The sequence below is a fragment of the Megalobrama amblycephala genome, linkage group LG7 (assembly GCF_018812025.1).
Source record: "Megalobrama amblycephala isolate DHTTF-2021 linkage group LG7, ASM1881202v1, whole genome shotgun sequence".
NCBI lineage: Eukaryota > Metazoa > Chordata > Actinopteri > Cypriniformes > Xenocyprididae > Megalobrama > Megalobrama amblycephala.
In genome coordinates, this window is record NC_063050.1 from 16,748,926 (window position 1) to 16,770,757 (window position 21,832).

Sequence of the window (21,832 nt, forward strand, 5' to 3'; positions counted from 1 at the left end):
GATTTACAAAATTTACGAACGATTTACTAATTCGTTCCCTCGCTTTGCTAAATAGTGTGCACGATTTACTATTCAGTTCCCTAGATTTACTAAAATTATGCATGATTTACTAATTTGTTCCCTCAATTTGCTAAATAGTGTGCACAATTTACTATTTCGTTCCCTCGATTTACTAAATTTATGTACAATTTACTCATTTGTTCCCTTGATTTAAAAAATCCTGTGCATAATTTATAAATCAGTGGAATAAAATAAGTAAGTCATGCACACAATTTAGCCTGTTTTTTTCCTGCATGTCACGTGCGGGGCTCCGTACATTTTCATTTTCTTTTTCATTAAATAAAAATAATAATAAATGTTTTGCATTACAACACGGTAATGAGAATTAGGTTTAATTTATCAGACTTAATTATTATGAAAATAATTTCACATTAAAATTATACTGATTATTTATTCATTAAATAAGCTTATTTCAAATCATCATATTTCTTCTTCTTATTTTTTTAATATATATTATTTCTTTTATTTTTTCATTTGGTTTCGGGGTGAAACATGACATGGAAAGATTTTGTGACATCCACCAAAAAATGTACTGCAAAACCAAACTCAAAGTAAAGAAGAAGAAGCCCTTGTGTTCAGGGCCGACTGTAAGATACTGATGCACAACCACTCAGACTGATCGATGGTAGTAAAGAGGTCAGCGATGGATGCGCCAAAACCCTCTAGTTCATTCGAATCAATTTAATGACCCAAATCACTGGCCTCTTAATTCATAAACACTACAAAATGAAAAATTATCTTTGAGTCACAAGCTGGACATTAAGTTCACTCGTGCTTGACCCTTCCCACTCCTGTGATCAGCGGTCTATACGATGCTGTGATGTGCGTCTCGGTGTAGTGCGGTGTGTTTGTGTTCTATTGCTCTGCTGGTACACATCTGTGTGTGTTTTACCTTAGACACATGTAGCCTGACTCCACGTCGCAAATCTAAGGCCAAAGCATCTGTCAACCCTTTTCATTAATCATATAGTGCATACGTTTAGGTGAATTGCACACGGTTAGTGTTATCTGTTGTTTCGCTCACAGTCTATTGCTTGTCAACGGGTAAACAGCGAGAGGATGTCGAGTTCACACTGCACTGGAGGCCGTCATCAAGATCAGCAAATCCGGAGCCAATCAGAGGGCTCCTGCCGAGTCTCTCCATCCAATCACACGCATCCATGATTGACATCATCCAGGTTCCATTTCCATTTCAAATATCCCTTTTCAATGAGTTCAACTTCCAAATAGAGTTCTGACTGGGAAGAGATGGATTTTCCTCACCATGGCGTATGACTGGCGGATGTATGAACAAATTAAAAAAAGGTCAACAGGATTGGTCAGTGTGCTGGATGCCTCAGGAACACGACAAAGATGTCGAGAGCTGGTTCGTCATTGCTTTGGATGGTTTGGATGGTTCTCCGAGCTCTCCAGACTGGCAGGGTAATGCTGAGGTTTTCCAGATTTGCCAGGTTTTTGGGAATTGTGTGTGTATTTGTGTGTGTGTGTGTGTGTGTGTGTGTTTGTGTGTGAGTGAGACTTTACAGGGGGGCATGTGGGAAAGTTCCATACTTAGCTTCGTGACTCCACTTCCAGTTTTCATTGTGGATTTTTGTCTGTGTGTTCATGAAAAGTCTTGTCAAAGGAACCATGACTGTAAGAAAAGGAAAACAAAAAATTAAAGTTCAACAGAAACAAACTAAAACCTTAGTTCAGTCCCACATTCCTGCTTAATAGCTGAGATTTCTAACCAATTCATTTTCAAACAGTTCACTCAAAAATGAAAATGTTAATTTTACTCATGTCATTCAAAACCCAGGACTTTTTTGCTTCCGTGGAACATATTTAGGCAAATTTTGTTTGCCGTTACAAATGTGCAATATCTGAATATGCATAGACTGAAGTGCAGGGTTAATAGTAAATAATGACTTGAATGTAATTAACGTTCAAAATTTTGGGGTCAGTAATTTTTTTCTAAAGAAATTAATACTTTCATTCATTAAGGAAGCATCAAATTGATCAAAAGTGTCAAAAACATTCATATTGTTACACTTTAGTTAGTCTTTGTATGTATATGGTATTATGAAGGTATTCATAATGTACATTATAATGCATTATATCATTTCATAAGTAATTGTAACCAACGTTAAAATACATTATAATATTTGCAGACTCCATGTGACATCTGAAATCGGTTGTTTGTCATGTATTTTAACATAAGTGTTACAATGTATTATAAACGTGGTTACAATTATTCATAAGACCATACAATGCATTTTATGATGCATTACCAGGCATAATTAATGCATTAAAAATAATTTGGTAACACTGTACAATAAGTTTTCATTAGTTAACATTAGTAAACTACATTAGTTAACTTGGACTAAGAATGAACAACACTTCTACAGCAATTATTAATCTCATTTAATGTTAATTTAACATTTACTAATACATATTTTAAAACAAATATCGTATTTGTTAACAGTTAATGCACTGTGAACTAACATGAACAAACAATGAACAGTTGTATTTTTAATAACTAATGTTAAAGATTAATAAACACTGTAACAAATGCATTGCTCATTGTTAGATCATGCTAGTTAATACATTAACTAATGTTAATAAATGAGACCTTACTTATTGTAAAGTGTTACCAGTACTTTTTTTATAATGCATTATATATAAAGGCTTTAAGTAGTGTTACCAAGATTTTTATTTCAAATAAATGTTCTTTTGAACTTTCCATTCATTAAAGAATCATGGGGAAAAAGGTTTCCACAGAAATATGAAGCAGCACAACTGTTTTCAACATTCATAATAATAATAATAATTGTTTCTAGAGCATCAAATCATCAAATTAGAATGATTTCTGAAGGGTCATGTGACACTGAAGACTGGAGTAATGATGCTGAAAATTCAGCTTTGATCACAGGAATAAGTTACACTTTAAAATATAACAGTTATTTTAAATTGTAATAATATTTCACAATAGCATTGGCCCTTGGCCCTTCTTTCAAAAACTTACAAAACCTTACCAACCCCAAACATTTGAAAGGTAGTGTATATAAAACACTTTTCCAGTCTTGGAAAATTCCTTGACATTTCCAGGTTTATGTGGTTTTGGAATGACATGAAGGCAAGTACAGTATATGCAAACATTAGACTTCATTGTTGAGAGAACCATTTCTTTAACGTTTGTTTCTATCAGTGTACATCACACAATTCAGAGGAAATACAGTGACAGTTCTCAGAATAACCACTAGAGTCCAGTGGACACACTGCTGAACACTCGTACACTACACAGACCAGCTCAGAGAGCACAGTGTCACTGCGTTTATGTTACTGCTTCCTCTGGCAAAACAAATGGTTAAACAATGATGGTGTCTGAAGAGAAAAACAAGACTTATTGATGTTTTAAGTTACAGGAAGTTTAACTTCTTAATTCTACGGACCCCTGTAGGACCCATATTATTTTTTCATTTCTTTCTCGCTGTAATCCTCGCCAGTAGTGTCCATCCTTTTTCTTAAGTTCCCTCCGGTTGAAGTTCATGTTCAACAACCTATGACATCATGTCTGGTTGCTGAGGGCAACCAGACAGTCGGGACGTGACACTCTCTCTCTCTCTCTCTCTCTCTCTCTCTCTCTCTCTCTCCCCCTCAGTATGTCAGACTTTCTCTCTTGCATAGATCTGCATGTTAAAAGTACTTTTTAACACGTGCGAACTAAATCAATGCTCAGTCTGTCACAGCACATCCACCTGCAATATGTAAAAACTACATTACTTGCTAGTTAGTAAGTTAAAAATGACAAAAGATAGCGAGAACGACAGTATGACCCACATTGTGAGCTAAAGTTAAGCTGAACTTTTTTCCTCAGCTGAAATATTATAACCAGAAGTTTACTAGGATTCATCAAGGATCTTTTTCCCTGCAGAGCTCCATGTGGTGGCACATATGTGGAATATTCTTTGCAATGAGCCAGAACAAGAACAGGGAGAAAAACACAATGGGTCTTCTTCATGTTTTTGTGACAGGTGGCGTTGAACCAAGAGATGGAGAAAGACTAATCTCATATCTAATAGAGCTGCACATTCATCTGTACTGTCATTACATATTTCCAAAGCCCATAAGGACAAATATTATATATATATATATATATATATATATATATATATATATATATATATTAATTTTATTCAGCAAGGATGCATTCAATTTATCAAAAGTGAGAGTAAAGACATTTATGTTACAAAAGATTTCAAATAAATGCTGTTCTTTTTAACTTTTATTAATCAAAGAACCTTGAAAAAAATCACGGTTTCCATGAAAATATGAAACAACAACTGTTTTCAACATTTATAATAATCTTTAAGTTAATAAATGTTTCTTGAGCAGCAAATCATCATATTAGAATGATTTCTGAAGGATCATGTGACATTGAAGACTGGAGTAATGATGCTGAAAATTCAGCTTTGATCACAGGAATAAATTACATTTTAAAATATATTCACATAGAAATCAGATCTTTTAAATTGTAAAAATATTTCACAATATTACCGTTTTTACTGTGTGTTCGATCAAATAAATGCAAACTTGGTGAGCAGAAGAATCTTTTCAAAAACATTAAGGGCCAGATTTAAAATAAACAGGACAAATTAGCTTGAGAGCACAATCCCATAAAAGTTCTGATGGGAGTGGAAAGTTCTGCGCGTAATCTACTGGCGACATTCAAATTAAAGAAACAAACGCAGCCAGATAATTTCCATAATGACCAACGCAATCTACCAAGAGCAACACAAATAAGTGTCTGATTTAAAACATGCTTTTTGGGCGTTAAATAATGGTACAAATGCCAGGAAATTGACTAGCAGAAACCTTAGTAAATCATCTTGCATGATTCATTTAAATAGTACAAATTCCTACAAATGCATATGCAATAAGGACAGCCGCAAAAATAACTGTGTCCACGCCTTTTCGGCACTAATTTTTCACCGTGTGCCTTTAGTAAATGCTAACAGTAGTTTTTTAACACCGAAAGAGGGTTTGTGTTGGTGCAAGCTGTTAGTAAATCTGGCCCTAAGACACCAAACTTTCGTTCGGCAGTGTATAAAATCTTACTAGAAGTATTGCAAAATAGATTTTCACTGCTGATGTTCTAAATTTACCCACCATCAATCAACAGACGAGTTAAAATGTATATTTTGTTAAGTGTCTAAATGTTTACACAGGATTTACAATACAAAGAACAGGACAATGTAGCGTCATACTTACTTGCATAATAAATCTGATGAATCATAAGACATTTGGTTTTGGAGTCAGTGAGGAGGAGGAAACAATTGTTTCCATGTGTATGGTCTCAGTGTTAGTGCTTGTGGTTTTTGTAGCTGGTGCGAGTGGGAACACGGCCACAAAATCCATTTGACATGAGCAGCAAACCCCCAGAGAGCCTAGACTGCTACCAACCACACGCACTTAACAGCGCTCAGACCCGCTGATCAAAAACACATGATTGATGGATGGACTGAAGAGCCTGCTATTTTCAATTTAAAGGAATATTCTGGGGGTTTTTTTCAACCTAATGTCTACGCAGCGCATCTGCTGATTACCACAGACTCATCCCTCAGTGTGTATAAACAAACAGGACATGCGTTTACAGTAAATACGCTTTCATTAGAAGCCTATCAGACAAGCAGGCCCGAGGGTTTGAACGCAGAAATGTGTGTTCGAGAGTGAAATCAAAATAGACAAAATGCTCCCCGCTTGCCTGCTAAGCTTCAATTGAAAGTGTATTTACTGCAAACATGTTTCCCGGTTGTTTATACACATACTGTCTGTGGTAGGCTAATCAACAGCATGCCGCACATGTCCCTGAAGTAAGTCTGCGTGTGTGCATGTACCTGAGTCTGCTGTGGGATGTTCAGAAAGTTGTTGTCCCGTGATCCGATGCCGACAAACCTGTTGGAAGCTGTGGAGCCTGGCGCTGGGTATGCTGCTGGGACACACACACGTCTGTCAGCATTCACAGCTGAGATTTTTGTACTTGCATTGTAAAAATGTCAAGCTCATTTTTGAATTACTGCCACTAAAATGCAAACTAAACATGTGGGTTGAAGTGTGCACTATATGGAATTGCAATCTGTTTGTTTGAGTGATACTATATTTCTGCAATACCGAAGGCTGCGGTTTCAGGACAGCATTTCTAGGACCCTAGTTTTTTTTGTGACAGCACCACCTAGTCAATTTGATAACACTTTATTTTAGGGTCCAATTCTTCCTTTTAACTAGTTGCCTTTTAGTATTACTAAGATATTAGCTGTTTATTAGTACTTGTAAAGCACATATTAATGCCTTATTCTGCATGACCTTATCCCTTAACGCTACCCAATACCTAAACTTAAATGCTACAAAAGTACCTTACTAACTATTAATAAGCAGTAAATTAGGAGTTTATTGAGGCAAAAGTTGTAGTTAATAGTGAATATGTGTTCCCCATACTTAAATGTTACCGTCAATTCTGCTCAAACAGAGGAGATCTGAACAGATGCAAAGACTAGACCCACAGAAATTATTACATTTTTATAATGTTTCCACCTAATTTCTAACGTAAGTGCAGGTGAGACCATTTTAAATTTCATGTTCAATGGTCATCTCCAGTTATTTTAGCTGTGGAAAAACAGTTCCTTATGCCGACTGACTGTAAACTGGTGTTTGTTTTTGTATTGTCTTAATTTATTAATGCACTAATAAACACACTAGTTTGCAGCGCAAACAGTTTTACCGTATACTGCACTTTGTTAAGTTGGTCACACACCAGACGAGATGTCTTGTGTCGTCCATACACAGAATATATCTTGCTTATATGTTGAAAAATACCTTAAGGTCTTTATTTCAATCAAAACCGAATTTAAAACCAAAATATATGGCCTCATATATTACAAGTTATGTTAAATATTTCAAGAGGGTGACCAACGGTTGTGTGTTTAGGGTCAGGGGATGGTTAGGACAATATATCAATTAAATTAAAAAAATTAAACAACTGAATAATTCCTGAAAATTTATAATACAAATGCAGTATTGAATAGTAAGTGCTCTAAAATCGTATAAACTGCTTCGTAGATACAAAAAAAAAAAAAAGGTCCTAAAAATGCGGTCCGACTCTAACCAAAGAGTCAAGGTTTGGCTGGTCAGCACTACCAGTTTGTCTTCTGTTGGCTTTAATGATACAGCTCAGGATAGTCAATATTGAAGGGCTTGGCACTGAGAACCCATAATCAAACATTAGCAAACACACCAGCCAAAAAACTGCCACTGAGATGAATGGGAATGCTAATGGATAGATTTCTCTAGGTATTATAGTCCTTGGACCAATGGCAGACAGAATGAGTGCTTGAAATATGTTTGAAATCATTTTTTTTTTTTTTCAGTTCAGTTTTGTGCTGCTGGTTGTGTAGAAATCACATTTTTAACAGTATTAAGTGCAGCACCTGCATCAACCTGATTTTTATAGAAAATGTATAATTTTCGTTGGAGTCATGATAACTGTATTTGTCTGCTCAGGAGTGCTAAAGGTTTTTGATAAATGGCTGATGTGGATTAAACTGCATTTTGGAAGGGAAGATTTGAATGTGTGAAAAAAAATAAAAACTTTCAGTTGAAAAACACCAAAATGTAAAAATTCATTGTGCTTTTAAATTCACATTTAAAATTCACAGCAGTTGTGCAAAGTAGGAGGGAGGATTTTTGAATGGAAAAAAAAAAATCTAACTTTCAGTTCAAAATTCAAATTCAAACATTCTAAAATCCACTTTCAATTTTTAAATTCAGAGAAGTTGTGAAAAAAGGGAAGGACGATCTGTTTTTTTCAGTTGAAAACAGCAAAATGTAAATTTGAAAAAAAAAAAAAAAAAAAAAAAAAAAAAAAACAATTTAAATTCACTTTCAAAATCAAATGTCAAATTCAGGGCAGTTGTGCGGAGTGGACTCCATGAGATAAGAGGTGTTTATGAGATTGAGTGTGTTAGCAAGTATGTGAATGTGTGTGTTGTGTGTGAGTGTGTGATTGTCTGAGTCTGAAATATGACTGAAAAAAGGCTGTTGTGTGTAAAAGCACCGAAAGATGGAAGGTAAAAAAAAAAAAAATGGAGTGATACGACAGGTTGAGACCGATACACCATTCCATAGATATGAAATGAACGAATGAGAAAACACAGTAAGAAAAAGAACATTCATGTGTGAGAAGGGAAAAAAAGAAGGGATGGTCTTCTGAAAGATTTTGCTTGACCAGGCTCCTCCTTTTGCCCACCCGCCCTGCGGACAGCACCCGACACACACACATCCCAAGCAAAGACCCAAAACCCAGTGCCGCCCGCTCTCACACACTGCCAGACACATCACAAATCCCTTCACCTGCACGTCTACACACATTTCCTTTTTGTATTTAGCTTGATGTGTCAATGGAAAGGCACTTAATGTGGGGCGTCATTTTTTTGTTTGTTTGTTTGGAGTCCATGCCAGCTGCCCTGAATTTGATCTCTTGAAAGAAGAAAAGAAAGAAAGAAAAATGAAAAGTGAGAGCGATGAGGAGGGATGTTGATCTATGGGAATGATTGGCTGATTTTTTTGCCAATGGGAGGCAGCAAAGTGTCTCCATCCCCATTCAATTGCAAAAGTCCGTGACTGATTGCAATCGGATAAATAAATGAAAAAGCAGGATGAAAAGGGAACTGAACAAGGAAAATGAACAAAGAAAAAAGTCAGATGGAGAAGAGCAGGGCATCTAAAGCCAGAAATATACTTTACGCAAGTATGCAAATGCAGACAGGAATGCTTAGTCTGGTATTGTACATACAAGGGTGTGTTATTGTTGCGTTAACATTTCAGTACTCAAGGGGGCGCTAGAGTTTCCTTAAAATATCCACTAAACCTGTTACTTTATTATAGCTAGATATAACTGTATGGAGCCCCGCACATGACATGGAGGAGGAAAAAAAAATAGTAGGCTAAATCGTGTGCACAATTGACTAATTTGTTCCCTCGATTTATAAATAGTGTGCACGATCTAGTAAATCGAGAGAACAAATTAGTAAATTGTGCTCACGATTTAGCAAATCGAGGGAACGAAATAGTAAATCGTGCACAATTTAGCAAATCGAGGGAACGAAACATTAAATCATGCACATGATTTAGCAAATCGAAGGAACGAATTAGTAAATCGTGCACACGATTTAGCAAATTGAGGGAACGAAACATTAAATCATGCGCATGATTTAGCAAATCGAAGGAACGAATTAGTAAATCGTGCTCATGATTTAGCAAATCGAGGGAACGAAATAGTAAATCGCATGCACGATTTAGCAAATCGAGGAAACTAAATAGTAAATCGTGCACATGATTTAGCAAATCGAAGGAACGAATTAGTAAATCGTGCACACGATATAGCAAATCGAGGGAACAAAATAGTAAATCGTGCACATGATTTAGCAAATCGAAGGAACGAATTAGTAAATCGTGCGCACGATTTAGCAAATCGAGGGAACGAAACATTAAATCATGCGAATGATTTAGCAAATCGAAGGAACGAATTAGTAAATCGTGCTCACGATTTAGCAAATCGAAGGAACGAATTAGTAAATCGTGCGCACGATTTAGCAAATCGAGGGAACGAAACATTAAATCATGCGCATAATTTAGCAAATCGAAGGAACAAATTAGTAAATCGTGCTCACGATTTAGCAAATCGAGGAAACTAAATAGTAAATCGTGCACATGATTTAGCAAATCGAAGGAACGAATTAGTAAATTGTCTGCACGATTTAGCAAATTGAGGGAACAAAATAATAAATCGTAGGCATGATTTAGCAAATCAAGGGAACGAATTGGTAATTCGTGCGCACAATTTAGCAAATCGAGGGAATGAAATAGTAAATCATACGCAGGATTTAGTAAATCGAGGGAACGAATTAGTAAATCATGCACACGATTTACTAATTCATTCCCTCGATTTCCTTTTATTTCTTGCATGTCCTTTGCGGGGCTCCATATAAACGTAAAAGTTTAAATAACTTTAAGAGAAAATGGACCATAGCAGACGATATTTATGCAACATTTTTTGAACACAGCAACAGGTGAAATTAAACTTGCGTAGCTAGAACTGTCTGCGTCGGTGTACTTGCGTAGGGTATGTTTAGCTAATCGTGGCCCTATCACTCAAAGAGTTGATGAGTTGTTTCAGCGCAGCGGTAATGGGGCGATTTCAAGGGCTCTGGTGGGTCTGGTGCTTGAGCGGACACTTACAGGGCGAGGCCGGGGAGCCGACTCCGCTCTCGGGGTGTGTGTGGCTGGGTTTGTGCTCGGGCAGGGGGAGGGGCATCGGCACCGGCCGCGCTACCGGAGGAGGAGGAGGTGGCAGTAAGAAGGAGCCGGGCAGTTTGTTCTGACCGCTCCCGTTAGGCTGCAGATACACACACACACACACATACAGATGGTGAGGGGGTGAAAGAGGCACACACTCACACACAGATACAGAAATGTGGAGGCGTGCAATCACAAAAGATGAGATTGGAATGTTACAAACGTACAAAGACACTGAAAACTTAATAAACGTACACACATACACCGAGTTATTAAAGTGTCATATAACATAACATTTTAGTTCGGCTCAGTTTTGAAAGAGGCAAAAACTTACATCTACATTTATTTTACCGATTGACCTTTTGCTAAACTCCGCCCTTAAAATTCTCATTTGCAGTCTCACAGTTTTTAATCATGTTACTGTGTTTTATTTATAAAACAAAAAGGCAATTCTCTCCAACCTACATAAGACTAATATTAAATCTTTATATATTTACTTTTGAATTATTATTTTTTTAAATAATTTGTTAATTATTATATTATTTTTTAATAATTTTTAATGTAATTATAATTATTATAAATTAAATATTTATTTTCTATAATTCATACAATAAAAGTGAATGGAGCACCGAAAAGGACATAAAAGCATCATAACAGCACTATATTCCAAGCGAAGATATACAATAGCTTTGTGTGAGGAACATATTGAAATTTCATTGGCTACTCAAAGAAAATCATCCCTCAAATCACATGTATACCTGTGTTTAATCTAAAAATTTAAATGTTTATAGACAATGGAGGGCAAGATTTTGTCAGTGAATAAATGAACAATTTCAGTCTGTTCCTAACACAAACTACTGTAAAAAAGAATTGTTGGTTTAACTTAAAAAAGTAAGTTACCTGGTTGCCTTAAAATTTTTAGTTCATTTAAATTAAAAAATTTGAGTTAATACAATGAAGACGATTAGTTTAATCAACAGAAACTCAAAATATTATGTTATCTGAACCACATTAATTATTGAAGTTGATTTGACAAAAGAAAAAATGTGATAAATCATGAAAATAATTTTTTATAGTGTATGAATTCAGATATAGTACATAAGTTGAAAGGACTATATTTATTATGCATTTTTTGTGATTTTTATAAATTTTCCCCTTATTTTGGGGAAATAAAACAAGTTTTTTTTTTTTTAAGCTTTGCAGACTCAACTGATTTTAATTTTCCCACACCACTTTTTAGATCAATTTTAACTTCTACATCACATCCACATGATGAACCCTTAATTTTAAAAATGTAACATGCAATCATTGTTTAGAACGACCATATCTGTTTAGAAAAATATGTTTTAGTGTTTAATGACACTTTATAAGGAATGAGAGGATGAAATCAAACTCAAAACATGAGAAACGGAGACTGTCAAGTGTTAGATAATGGAGAGAAAGAGAAAGGAAGAAAGGAGAAAGAGAGAGGGACTTTAGCAGAGATGTGTGTCAGTGTGTGTGTGTGTGTCCCATCCACTGGTGCTGTTTTGAATCATGATGATGGTGTGTGTGTGTGTGTTACCTGTGCCCCCGGCTGCCCCGAGCCGTCAGCACAGACGAACTGGACGAACTCTTTGAGCGGGTCCTGATGGTGGTGATAGCGGATGGTGGGGTGGGTGAAATATGGACTGGACTGCTGGATGATGGAGGGAGCAGGGAAATGAAGGGCAGAGGCTGAGGCACGCGGACTCCCTGAGAAAGAGAGAGAGAGAAAGAGTGAGCGATATATGTGTGTGAGATACACAGTGTATTGGGATATTAGGGATATTAGCATTTGTGTGTGTGTGTGTGTTCATATAAACCTAAATTCTTCAAACTCATTCCTTTCCTTACAGGTATAGCTCACCTAAAAATTGACATTTTGAATTTATTCACCCACATGAAACCCAAAAGGAGAACTAAAGTTCATGCTGCTGTTTTCCATATAATGAAAAACCTCTTTAAAGACTCTTAAATCTCATTTAATCAAGAACGGTGCCTTTAGACCAAGTAGGACAAAGATTCTCAGTAAATTACTTAACATTTCAATGGAGGTATCATATTTTTTCAGGATTCTTTGATGAATAGAAAGTTCAAAAGAACGGTACAAATAAAAATCATGTGTAAATGTCTTTACGGTCACTTTCACTCAATTTAATGCTCAAAAAAGTATGAATTTCTCTTACTTTCTCTTACAGTAAAAACATTTAAACATTTAAAAGTGTACATTTTTGTACCTTGCAGCTCCCCATTCACTTCTATTATATGGAAAAGAGCAGCAGGGACATTCTGAGTAACGTCTGCTTTTGTCGTCCACATAAGAAAATAAGTCATACAGGTTTGGTAAGAGATGGGGATGAGTAAATGTTGACAGAAATTTATTTTTTTGATATAATGTTTCTTTGAATGCCATTTCCACCATCCTCTCTTTCCTCTTTATCTATCTCATCCTGTCCCTCTTTTTTTGTCTATCTCTAACTCCCTCTTTTTCTTCAGTCTTTCTTCTTTTTTTTTTTTTTGGTGCTTCTTAATCTCATTAGGTACTGGGCAGGAGCCAGGCGCTATGGGGTGCCAATAAACACACACACACACACACACACACACACACACACACACACTCACACAAATGCACTCATAAACGCCCTCACACACACACACAAACAAAAAACGGTATCTTCTCAATCTCCACAAGAGTTATTCATCACTCACAAAAGCAAACCACAGTATCTCTTTCACAGCAGCGGCCAACATCCATCCATAACTCACACAAACGCATTAGAAACGGCAGCGAGACGGTCTTTCTCATATGCACGCATTCTGCCCTCTTCCCCCGGCCTAACGCAAACCTTGCTTTTTCCACTGTCTCGACTCTACATAAACACTCTAACCAGAAGCGTCTGCCGGAGAAAAACTTCCATAATCACACGCACGTATAATCCATTTAAAGCCGCCGCAGCTCTCTGTCCCGCTGACCTTTACTCGATTAGGCCTCGCCGGCTGCAGTCGGACCCGAACGGATAGGAATTCTGCGATTTCCCAGGGCCGTCGGATGGGATTAAACATCCGGGACGTCAGGGAGAACACGGAGGGGAGCTTTGAATCGCTCTCCTTTGGGTGGGAATGGAGACGTTTTGAGTGGCCTGTGAGAGTGCAGTCTTAATGCCTCTGAATATCATCATTTTACTGACGGGATTTTCATGGCGTTCCGAACATGCCTGCCAAGAAGAGCCCGATAAGAGCATCATCCCCCACATACACATGCTCTCACTCACATTTTGTCCTGTGCCAATATGAATGACAGCATGCCTGTATAACAAGCAACATGCTTGCTGGCTAATTTTAAAAACGGAGAGAGGGAAACGTACAGTTTTTATACGATTCTCTGGGTCACGCATCTGTTACGCATTGGGAAGCTTTCTAAACATTCCCTCATGGCTTCTCCCGTTCGTGTCTCCATCCCTCTCCTTCTCTTTTCTTCAACCACAAACAGTCTCTGGTGATTCACAAGGAAGTTGAAATGAGAATGTTTGAAATGAGAACAAAATGAGCGAATCAGCGAATCCAGAACTCAACTCTCCGACATTTTGAACGCTGTTTTTTAATGATAAAATGAGCATGTACAAATGTCCTGGGAATGGTGGAAAATGTTGCATTAAATCAAATATTTTCAGTAGGGATTCTGGTTACGATTGGATCCTTTTAACAATTCCGATTCCTTATTGATTCTTTTAATAATTTTGAAGAGGAAATTTTGTGGGTAGAAAGAAATACAGTTCTTCCAGCATTTACTGTCGCAACAGACTTGGGACAAATTAATATGGAACAAAAAATGGCCTTACGAGCCTTCAGTACAATATATCACAGCATTATTGGTATATCAAACAGGACTTGCAATTCAGCAAGCGAGCCCAACTGCTCTGAGCTGATTCATAAGTGTTTTTGGTTCACTACTCATAAGAGGAGTCATTTGTTTGGGAATTGGACTACACTGCTCACATTGTATTTTTCACACTGTAGATTTTATTACAGGCACATACAGCTAAATAGCGGTGCGGGAAACACTGTCAGAGTACGGTTTTCATCCACAATGGTGGAAGAACGCACATTTGATGACTGTTAAAGAGAACAGAAATTTCATTCAAATCAGATAAGAATCGCTACTTGGCCCCATCCCGAACAAGAGTTCTGTACGTCAGGTTTCACAGAACATCTTGGAGCGACACATAATTTGCTTAAAATTAAATCAAATTAACAAAATGAAACATTCAAAGAAACATAAAGACTTTTCCACGAAACACGCTTGAAAAATGGAGGGAAAAGCTGTGGATGAAATGATGATGACAAAAGAGTGGAAAAGATGGAGAGCAAGAGGGTACATGGATGGATGGGGTCGTTCATGAACTGTGGCAGCTCCTTACTCTCACTGTCTCTCTGCCCAGCCAATCAGAGGTCTCCATCAATAACTCGCTACTGTTTAGAGCCAATCAAAAGCCACTGAGGGCAATTTTGGACTAGTGTGGTACCATAATAGGACTTTTGGACCAATCAGAAGCCTACGCTGCAATCTAATACTTTAAATCCCTCCTTTCCCCCTCCATTCTCTCTCTCTCTCTCTCTCTCCCTGCTGGAGTGTGTCTGTCTCACCTGGTCTCACGCCTGCCAGCATGGGCAGCGGGTGGTGTGTGAAGGCCATTCGGGGGGACCTCGTCTGTGCTGACAGGGCGCTGAAATCGAATTTTCCCGCTGGCTTCTTTAGAGACCCAGGAGAGGACAGCCCTGCCAGAAACCACACGTCAACAACAACAACAGCAGCAGGGCACAGCACACACCAATCAAACACTCGCTGACTAGCTCAACTAACTTTTAACTAATTAACTCATTTTTTGGTTTTTGAAGGGAGGGGACTGATACAGACATGAGCATGTTCACTTGTTTCGAAGTAATCGTCTGTTTTCTCATTTTAATACCAGCAATCCTGACAAACGGAACAAATCAAAATGGGCGGTATGGACAAAAACTTTAATTAATTATATACATACTGGTTATTTTTGCTAGAATTTTAACAAAAATATTTGTATTTTATATTTGTAATGTTGATTTTTGGATCTGGTAAATTAAAGATACTTTATTACATTTGATTATTTTCATTATTTATTTGGAACTTGATCGACAAGTTCTGATATTTTCAATATTAAAAATAATATTTAATAATATTATTACATTTAAAAAAAAAAATGAATGATAGATTATATCAGTGCAAAAAAAACAGCATAATTAATATTATAAAAATGATAGTTCTGACTCTAAAATCTTGGATAAGCCACACTGTAAAATAGCCGATACGCACACACACGTGAACAAGTTGCGACGTTGCTTGCCGACCATAAACAACTAAATTCAGCTTCACTGCTCCTTTAAAAAACACCTCGTCTTGGCTTGTTTGGTTCATGTCCTGCTTTGTTTTTTCACATTCCTCCACGTTTCTTTGCCGCCCTTAATGTGTAAATAACGTAAAGCAGTCCTGCCCACAAATAGCCATGCAAATATAGCCTGTAGCTGTATAAAGGTTGACACATTTCTACCTTCGCTCAGTGTATAGCGTCATACCACCCAACCAAAGTCTTCTGTAAGTGTTCCTTAACTATTAAATTAGCAACACCTCAACTGGTTCAATCCATCACCAGAAAGATGAAAGAGAGATGAAAATAACATGAAAAGGTGAGAAATTGCAGGAGAAAGTGATAACAGAGCAGGGATGGCTCATAATTGGAAGATAACCAAAGAACACACACACACACAGTCCTCCTGGCACCCACTGCTCAGTGTTACTCATACACACACTTGAACTTCACTTCAGTTTGATGCTATTTTTTCCTCTCTACATTACAAGGCATTAAATCCCATTTCAGCTTAATTCCCCTTTCTCAGTGCACTTTTGAGCGCGTTTGTTTTCGCATGTGTGTATACGAGTGTGTGTGTGCCAGAGAGAACACCCGTGTGTGTGGGAGTGTGCAAATGCATGAGAAAGTGTTAAGTCTGTATATGTATATTTATCACAAAATGTGTACACATGCACACAACACACTCTCGCCTCCTGGTTCTTTTGAAATCAGAATTTGATGCACTATAAAAACAGATTTCCAGCGCAAAACATTTACAAAAACTAAGGCAGGTTAGTTTCATTTACATAGTCGTTTGAGACCATCCGGTACATTTCAAATTAATTAATTAATTGAAAGTAATGGTGCACTTACACAACCATTAAAAAGTCACATGATCCTTCTCATTTCTTCTTATTATCAATGTCAAAAATGGTTCCTTCATATTTTTGCGGAAACCTCGATACATTTTTTCAGGATTCTTTGATGAATAGAAAGTTTAAAATACAGCATTTGTTTGAAATTGAACAATTTTGTAACATTATAAATGTTGATTTAATGCATAATTTTAATTAATTTCTTTGCAAATAAATAAATAAATAAATAAATAAAATCTTACTGACCCCCAAACTTTTGAATGGTAGTAGATTATGACATCTAGATAACTGCTAAACCTTGACTGGTTAACATGGAGTATGGGTCAAAGAGAGGCAAAAAAAATGACTGCGTAACACTAAAATAATCATTTTAGCGCAGGAAACCTTCGTTAACATTATAAATGGACATCACAGGGAAAAATGAAAAGCATTGCTTTCTGATTATGACATTCACACACAAACGTAGAGCAGATGTCTCCCACTACTGTAGATACACAGAAGAGCCATCTGGGACCAGAACACAGACTGAGAGTGTGTGCATGTGTGTATACGTGTGTGTGTGGTTAATGCATGGACAGAAGGTGCACCTGTGTTGTGCCTTTTCTCCGTGTTTGTTTGTGTGTGTGCTGCTCTGACTTCGACTGTCCCATCTGGGTTCTTCCAACACAACTTGCTGATTTGTGACTATGGTGATCATTTAGTGTCTTACATACCCGCAAAGCCCATCAGTAAGGCTAAAGCACCCTTCATCGACACTAAACCTCTCATATTATAATGAATAACATCGAACATTATCATTTTAAGTGACTTCAATGATGTTAAACAACAGACAAATCAATAACATGGGTGAAAAACAGACTAATCAAGCAGTACTTATATTCTGCTGTGTGTTTGACACCTGATGCACTACTGTCCTGACTCTGACCTGTCTTGTGTACATGTGCAAGTGTGTGTAGTTTGTATTCTAACCATGGTATGGAAACTGCACGCCATCATTCTCATGTTTTATCTTCCTCTCTTGAACACTCGTCAAATGGTGCTGTACTGCAACTGGAGAAGGGAATTGTTAACATGAAAGAAGGTCATGAAGGTTATGGTGTGTTTAATGCCTTTTCCACTGACATGGTGTCGGCGCCCAATCTGGACTCATTCCGCACAGTTCCACTGAACTCAAAAACCTTCCTGCTCTTTGATTGTCTTTAAACACTAACTGATATGATGTCTGTTGCCAGTTAAAAGTTCTCACTATGTATAGTTTTCAACTTAGTTTGACTGAACTCATGAAAAATAAAACTAGATTTTAGATAAACAAGAATTTATAAGGTTGTGATCCATTCACATAATTTTTTTTTTATTATTCTTTTTCATTTTTTTTATTTTTAATATTAGAACCAAATTAATTTCATGAGTTTTTAAAAAGTATTTTAAGACTTTAGACTGGTGTCGGTTCATTATACTTCATAAACTAGTCTTACAAGTTAGTCATTTCATTTTTTTCTTCAAAACTGGTCATAATTTTTTTTTTAAATCAGTTACATAAAAAGGTAGATTGGTCTAATTTGAATCCGAAAAGCCCTAACTAATTGCTAGCTGGTCAGACTAGTTCTTAAGACACAGTCTTAACTTAGCGGCAATGTTTATGCAACTGGCCCCTGGTTCTTATTCTTTCTTTCCTGTAAAAAACTCCCCAGAAAGAAGCTACATAGAGTTTACATTTAAATTAAATTAAATTCAAGATACAGTTTACTATGTAACTGAAAATACCAATAATACCCAGAAAATAAAAGATTTTAAGCATAATGCGGGACTTTTAATTATAAACAAGTCCGAAAGGGACTCTTATTTTGAAATATCTTAGCTTTACTACTTCAAGCTGCACTCTTACAACTAGGGGTGTCACGATTCTCCAAATCCTTGATTCGATTACATTTTCGATTCTAAGGTCACGGTTCGATTCGATTACATTTATTTTTTTTTTAAAGCACGGGTTGCTATGCCATTTTTCAGACTAGACTTTTATGCAATATAATATCTGATATCTAATATCTAATATCCAGCAAACTGTAGTCAAGGCAACTAAATGTGCGCTGCTCAGACCTTCAAAAACTTTCTCTTTTACATTATTGTACATGGAGGGAATCACCGTAGGTGTGAGATGCGTTCTACTTGGGATTTCGTAGCGTGGTTCTAGCACGCTAATTAAATGCCTAAAACCGGAGTTTTCCACCACCGAATAAGGTTGCATGTCCACGGCTTTGAACACTCCTAACGCACGCGTAATTGCATTTGCACGAGTTGAGTTGCTTGGAAGTTTAATTCCAAATGAAGACGGAAGAGAAGTTTGTGTAGTTGTTGGTTTAACAGATACATCTATGTTTTTGTGGTGCCTGCGGAGATGCCCTGCCATGTTAGTCGTGCTGCCAGTGAGAGAATATGGTACATGCACATAGCATAGCTTCCAAACTCAAACTGTTGTTTTTTTTGTCGACAACGCGAACGTTCATAAGCATTCTAGCCAAATTTGTTAAGCTTAGTGTGATTATTATAAAAAAGTGTAATAATCACGTTTTTCAATTCAGGTCTGCAGCATTTACGAGAAAGTCTCCATTTTCGAGGGCCGAAACCACCAGAGTAGTGTAAACAACAGTAACCGTAGCAAAAGTTATGCGTTTTAAAACAAAAATGCACTTGTGTAAACATGGCCTTAATATAACTGAATTTAGGACATTTTAAGAGTTTTAAGGGCATGCAGGATCCTGTCTTGAACACTTGTCTGTTTGTAAGCAATTTATGTTGTCCCATAGTAATTTAAGTCTTTGTTCGGCTCTCAAGTTAGTGGAAATGTGGGCTGGTGCTCAAAGTTGACTGCAACAGATTCGCACGGCCCGCGGCCGAGACCAGACTCAGGCACCAGCACCTTTTCAGTGTAAAAGCCATATTTGCGTGTAAAAGCGATGCTCACCTGCATCAACATCATTTGGCCAGCCACTGGACTGGGAGCTGGTGCCGGCCGGAGAACGACTGGAGTAGAAGACATCATCAACAGGACTCTCCATCTCACTGTCATCTATAGACTTACGCTTATTAGAGCTACAGAGAGAGATAGACAGACCGAGAGGTTATTCAATGCCCTGGTGATAGATTCCTGTAGACAGGCAGAGAGAAACACAGAAAAGGTGCAGAGATACAGAAGACTGTGACAGAGTACCTCCGAGGAAGACTGGCGTACAGCTCCACCTCAGACCTACAGCGCCAGAAGAACGACAGACAAGGGGAAAAACAGAAGGAAGGACAAAAAGGAGAGCGAGACAGATCAAATTTCCACCGAAGAGAGGCTAAAACAGGCACAAACAGACAGCAGGTTTATGGGTGTGCGTGTTCACCTTGTGGATGGAGGAGAGGCAAGCGATCGTCTGCCGAGTGCTACTTGGTTGATATTGTAGTAACTGGGACTTTCCAGATCCGCAAGTGAGAAATTAGGACCTGATGCTGTTGCAACTGGGGCTGCAGAAGAGATAAAAATGTTGAAGATTAATAATTTGAAGCGTAAAATCTGAAATGCAAAACTTAGAAATCGAACTGAGAGAGAAGTTACTAATGAATCTATGCTAAATGAATGTAAGATGTATTTCCTACAGTGTTTCCTATAGGATTTTTTTGCAGACCACTCTCAGAAAAAAGTACCAAAGCTGTCATTAGGGTGGTACCCTTTCAAAATATACATCTTTGTACCTTTTTTTACCCTTAAAGGGTGCATAATGGTACCTTTTGAAAGGAAATTAGTACCTTTAGCCATTAGTACCCAACTTGCTATACGCCAGCATTACTTTTTTCAAGGTTCAGTATAACTAAAAATCCTTACAAAAAATTGTTACTTAAAATAATACAAACATTCACTCAAATATAATATATAAAAAAACTATTTTATTTCAGCTAGTTGTGAAGGAAACATTTCTCATTTTCATTTAGTTTCACTTAAAGTAGCAAAATAAACTAAATCTCAAATAAAAATTAATACAAACTATATCAACATATAAAAACAATAAAAAAAACAACAACAAAATTACTAAAAATGTAACTAACATGAAAATGGAAAATATAAAAATAAAAACTTAATAGTATATTAATAATACAACAATAACACTGCTTTCTCCCTATAATATTTTATGATGTTTTGTTGTCTTTTTAATTAAAACACCATTACAACAAAACTGTGAAACTCTAAGACTAATGATACACAAACCTTACAAACTACCATTACAAATGAGAGACTGGATCAGACATAATAACTTGAGTGAACAGGTGAGTCATCTGAGACGATTCAGCGAGGAAGTTATCTGATTCATTCCATGATTCAGATCAATGACTCTTCTGATTCAGTCTGTTTATCCAATGGTTCCACTGATTCATTAATAAGAACCGCAACAATCGAACGATTCATTCATGAATCGCGTAACATAATTCAGCTAAAAACAGTATTTGTTGCCGTGGCTCTGCAGATTCAAGAAAACACTGGTGTGTGTTACAGTACTTACTCTGAGACACTCGTACCAGCTCGGCTACGTTCCACACCCCTGAAGTCACAAAGCAGTCCTGAAAACTCAGATGTCCTGCAGAGAGGTACATAAGCACATGCCTCACTTAACTGGAACCTTATAGCATGTTTAAAGAGACCAGTATCACACGCATTAGACTATAATGCATTATTTAGACAAATAACTAGTTATTATTAAGTAAGTTGTTTTTAAGATAAGATTTAGCCAGTTAATTCCAGTCCAACGCTCTTGCTCATGTGATAGTATTTCAAATAAATGTTGTTCTTTTGAACTATACTTGAAAAGTTTCCACGAAAACATTAAGTAGCACAACCGTTTGATAATCAGAAATGTTTCTTGAGCATCAAATCATCATATTAGAATGATTTCTGAAGGATCATGTGACACTGAAGACTGGAGTAATGATGCTGAAAATTCAGCTTTGATCACAGGAATAAATTACATTTTACAATATATTACAAAAGATAACAGTTATTTTAAATTATAATAATATTTCACAATATTAATGTTATTACTGTATTTTTTGGTCAAATAAAAGCAGTCTTGGTGAGCAAAAGAGACTTCTTTCAAAAACATTAAAAAAAAATCTTACCAACCCCAAACTTTTGGA

At 36.8% G+C, this 21,832-nt stretch overlaps 1 protein-coding gene across 14 annotated transcripts in view; it reads right to left on the minus strand.

The window, feature by feature from the left end:
• Nucleotides 1–358: 358 nt before the first annotated feature.
• LOC125271881 (nuclear factor 1 X-type) overlaps nucleotides 359–21,832 on the minus strand; it is a 110,590-nt gene continuing 89,116 nt past the window's right edge. For 4 of the 14 annotated variants that reach the window (XM_048196173.1, XM_048196176.1, XM_048196178.1 and 1 more), the window contains 10 exons: nucleotides 21,202–21,276; nucleotides 20,050–20,170; nucleotides 19,875–19,910; nucleotides 19,629–19,756; nucleotides 17,636–17,716; nucleotides 15,055–15,186; nucleotides 11,954–12,123; nucleotides 10,333–10,489; nucleotides 5,937–6,031; nucleotides 359–1,693 (listed from right to left, as the gene is read on the minus strand). In XM_048196173.1, coding sequence (XP_048052130.1) covers nucleotides 1,679–1,693; nucleotides 5,937–6,031; nucleotides 10,333–10,489; nucleotides 11,954–12,123; nucleotides 15,055–15,186; nucleotides 17,636–17,716; nucleotides 19,629–19,756; nucleotides 19,875–19,910; nucleotides 20,050–20,170; nucleotides 21,202–21,276 — 1,010 coding nt within the window. In that variant the 3' untranslated portion in view covers nucleotides 359–1,678. The remainder of the gene's footprint in view (nucleotides 1,694–5,936; nucleotides 6,032–10,332; nucleotides 10,490–11,953; nucleotides 12,124–15,054; nucleotides 15,187–17,635; nucleotides 17,717–19,628; nucleotides 19,757–19,874; nucleotides 19,911–20,049; nucleotides 20,171–21,201; nucleotides 21,277–21,832) is intronic. The other 10 variants (XM_048196175.1, XM_048196182.1, XM_048196174.1 and 7 more) reach the window with 9 other exon arrangements.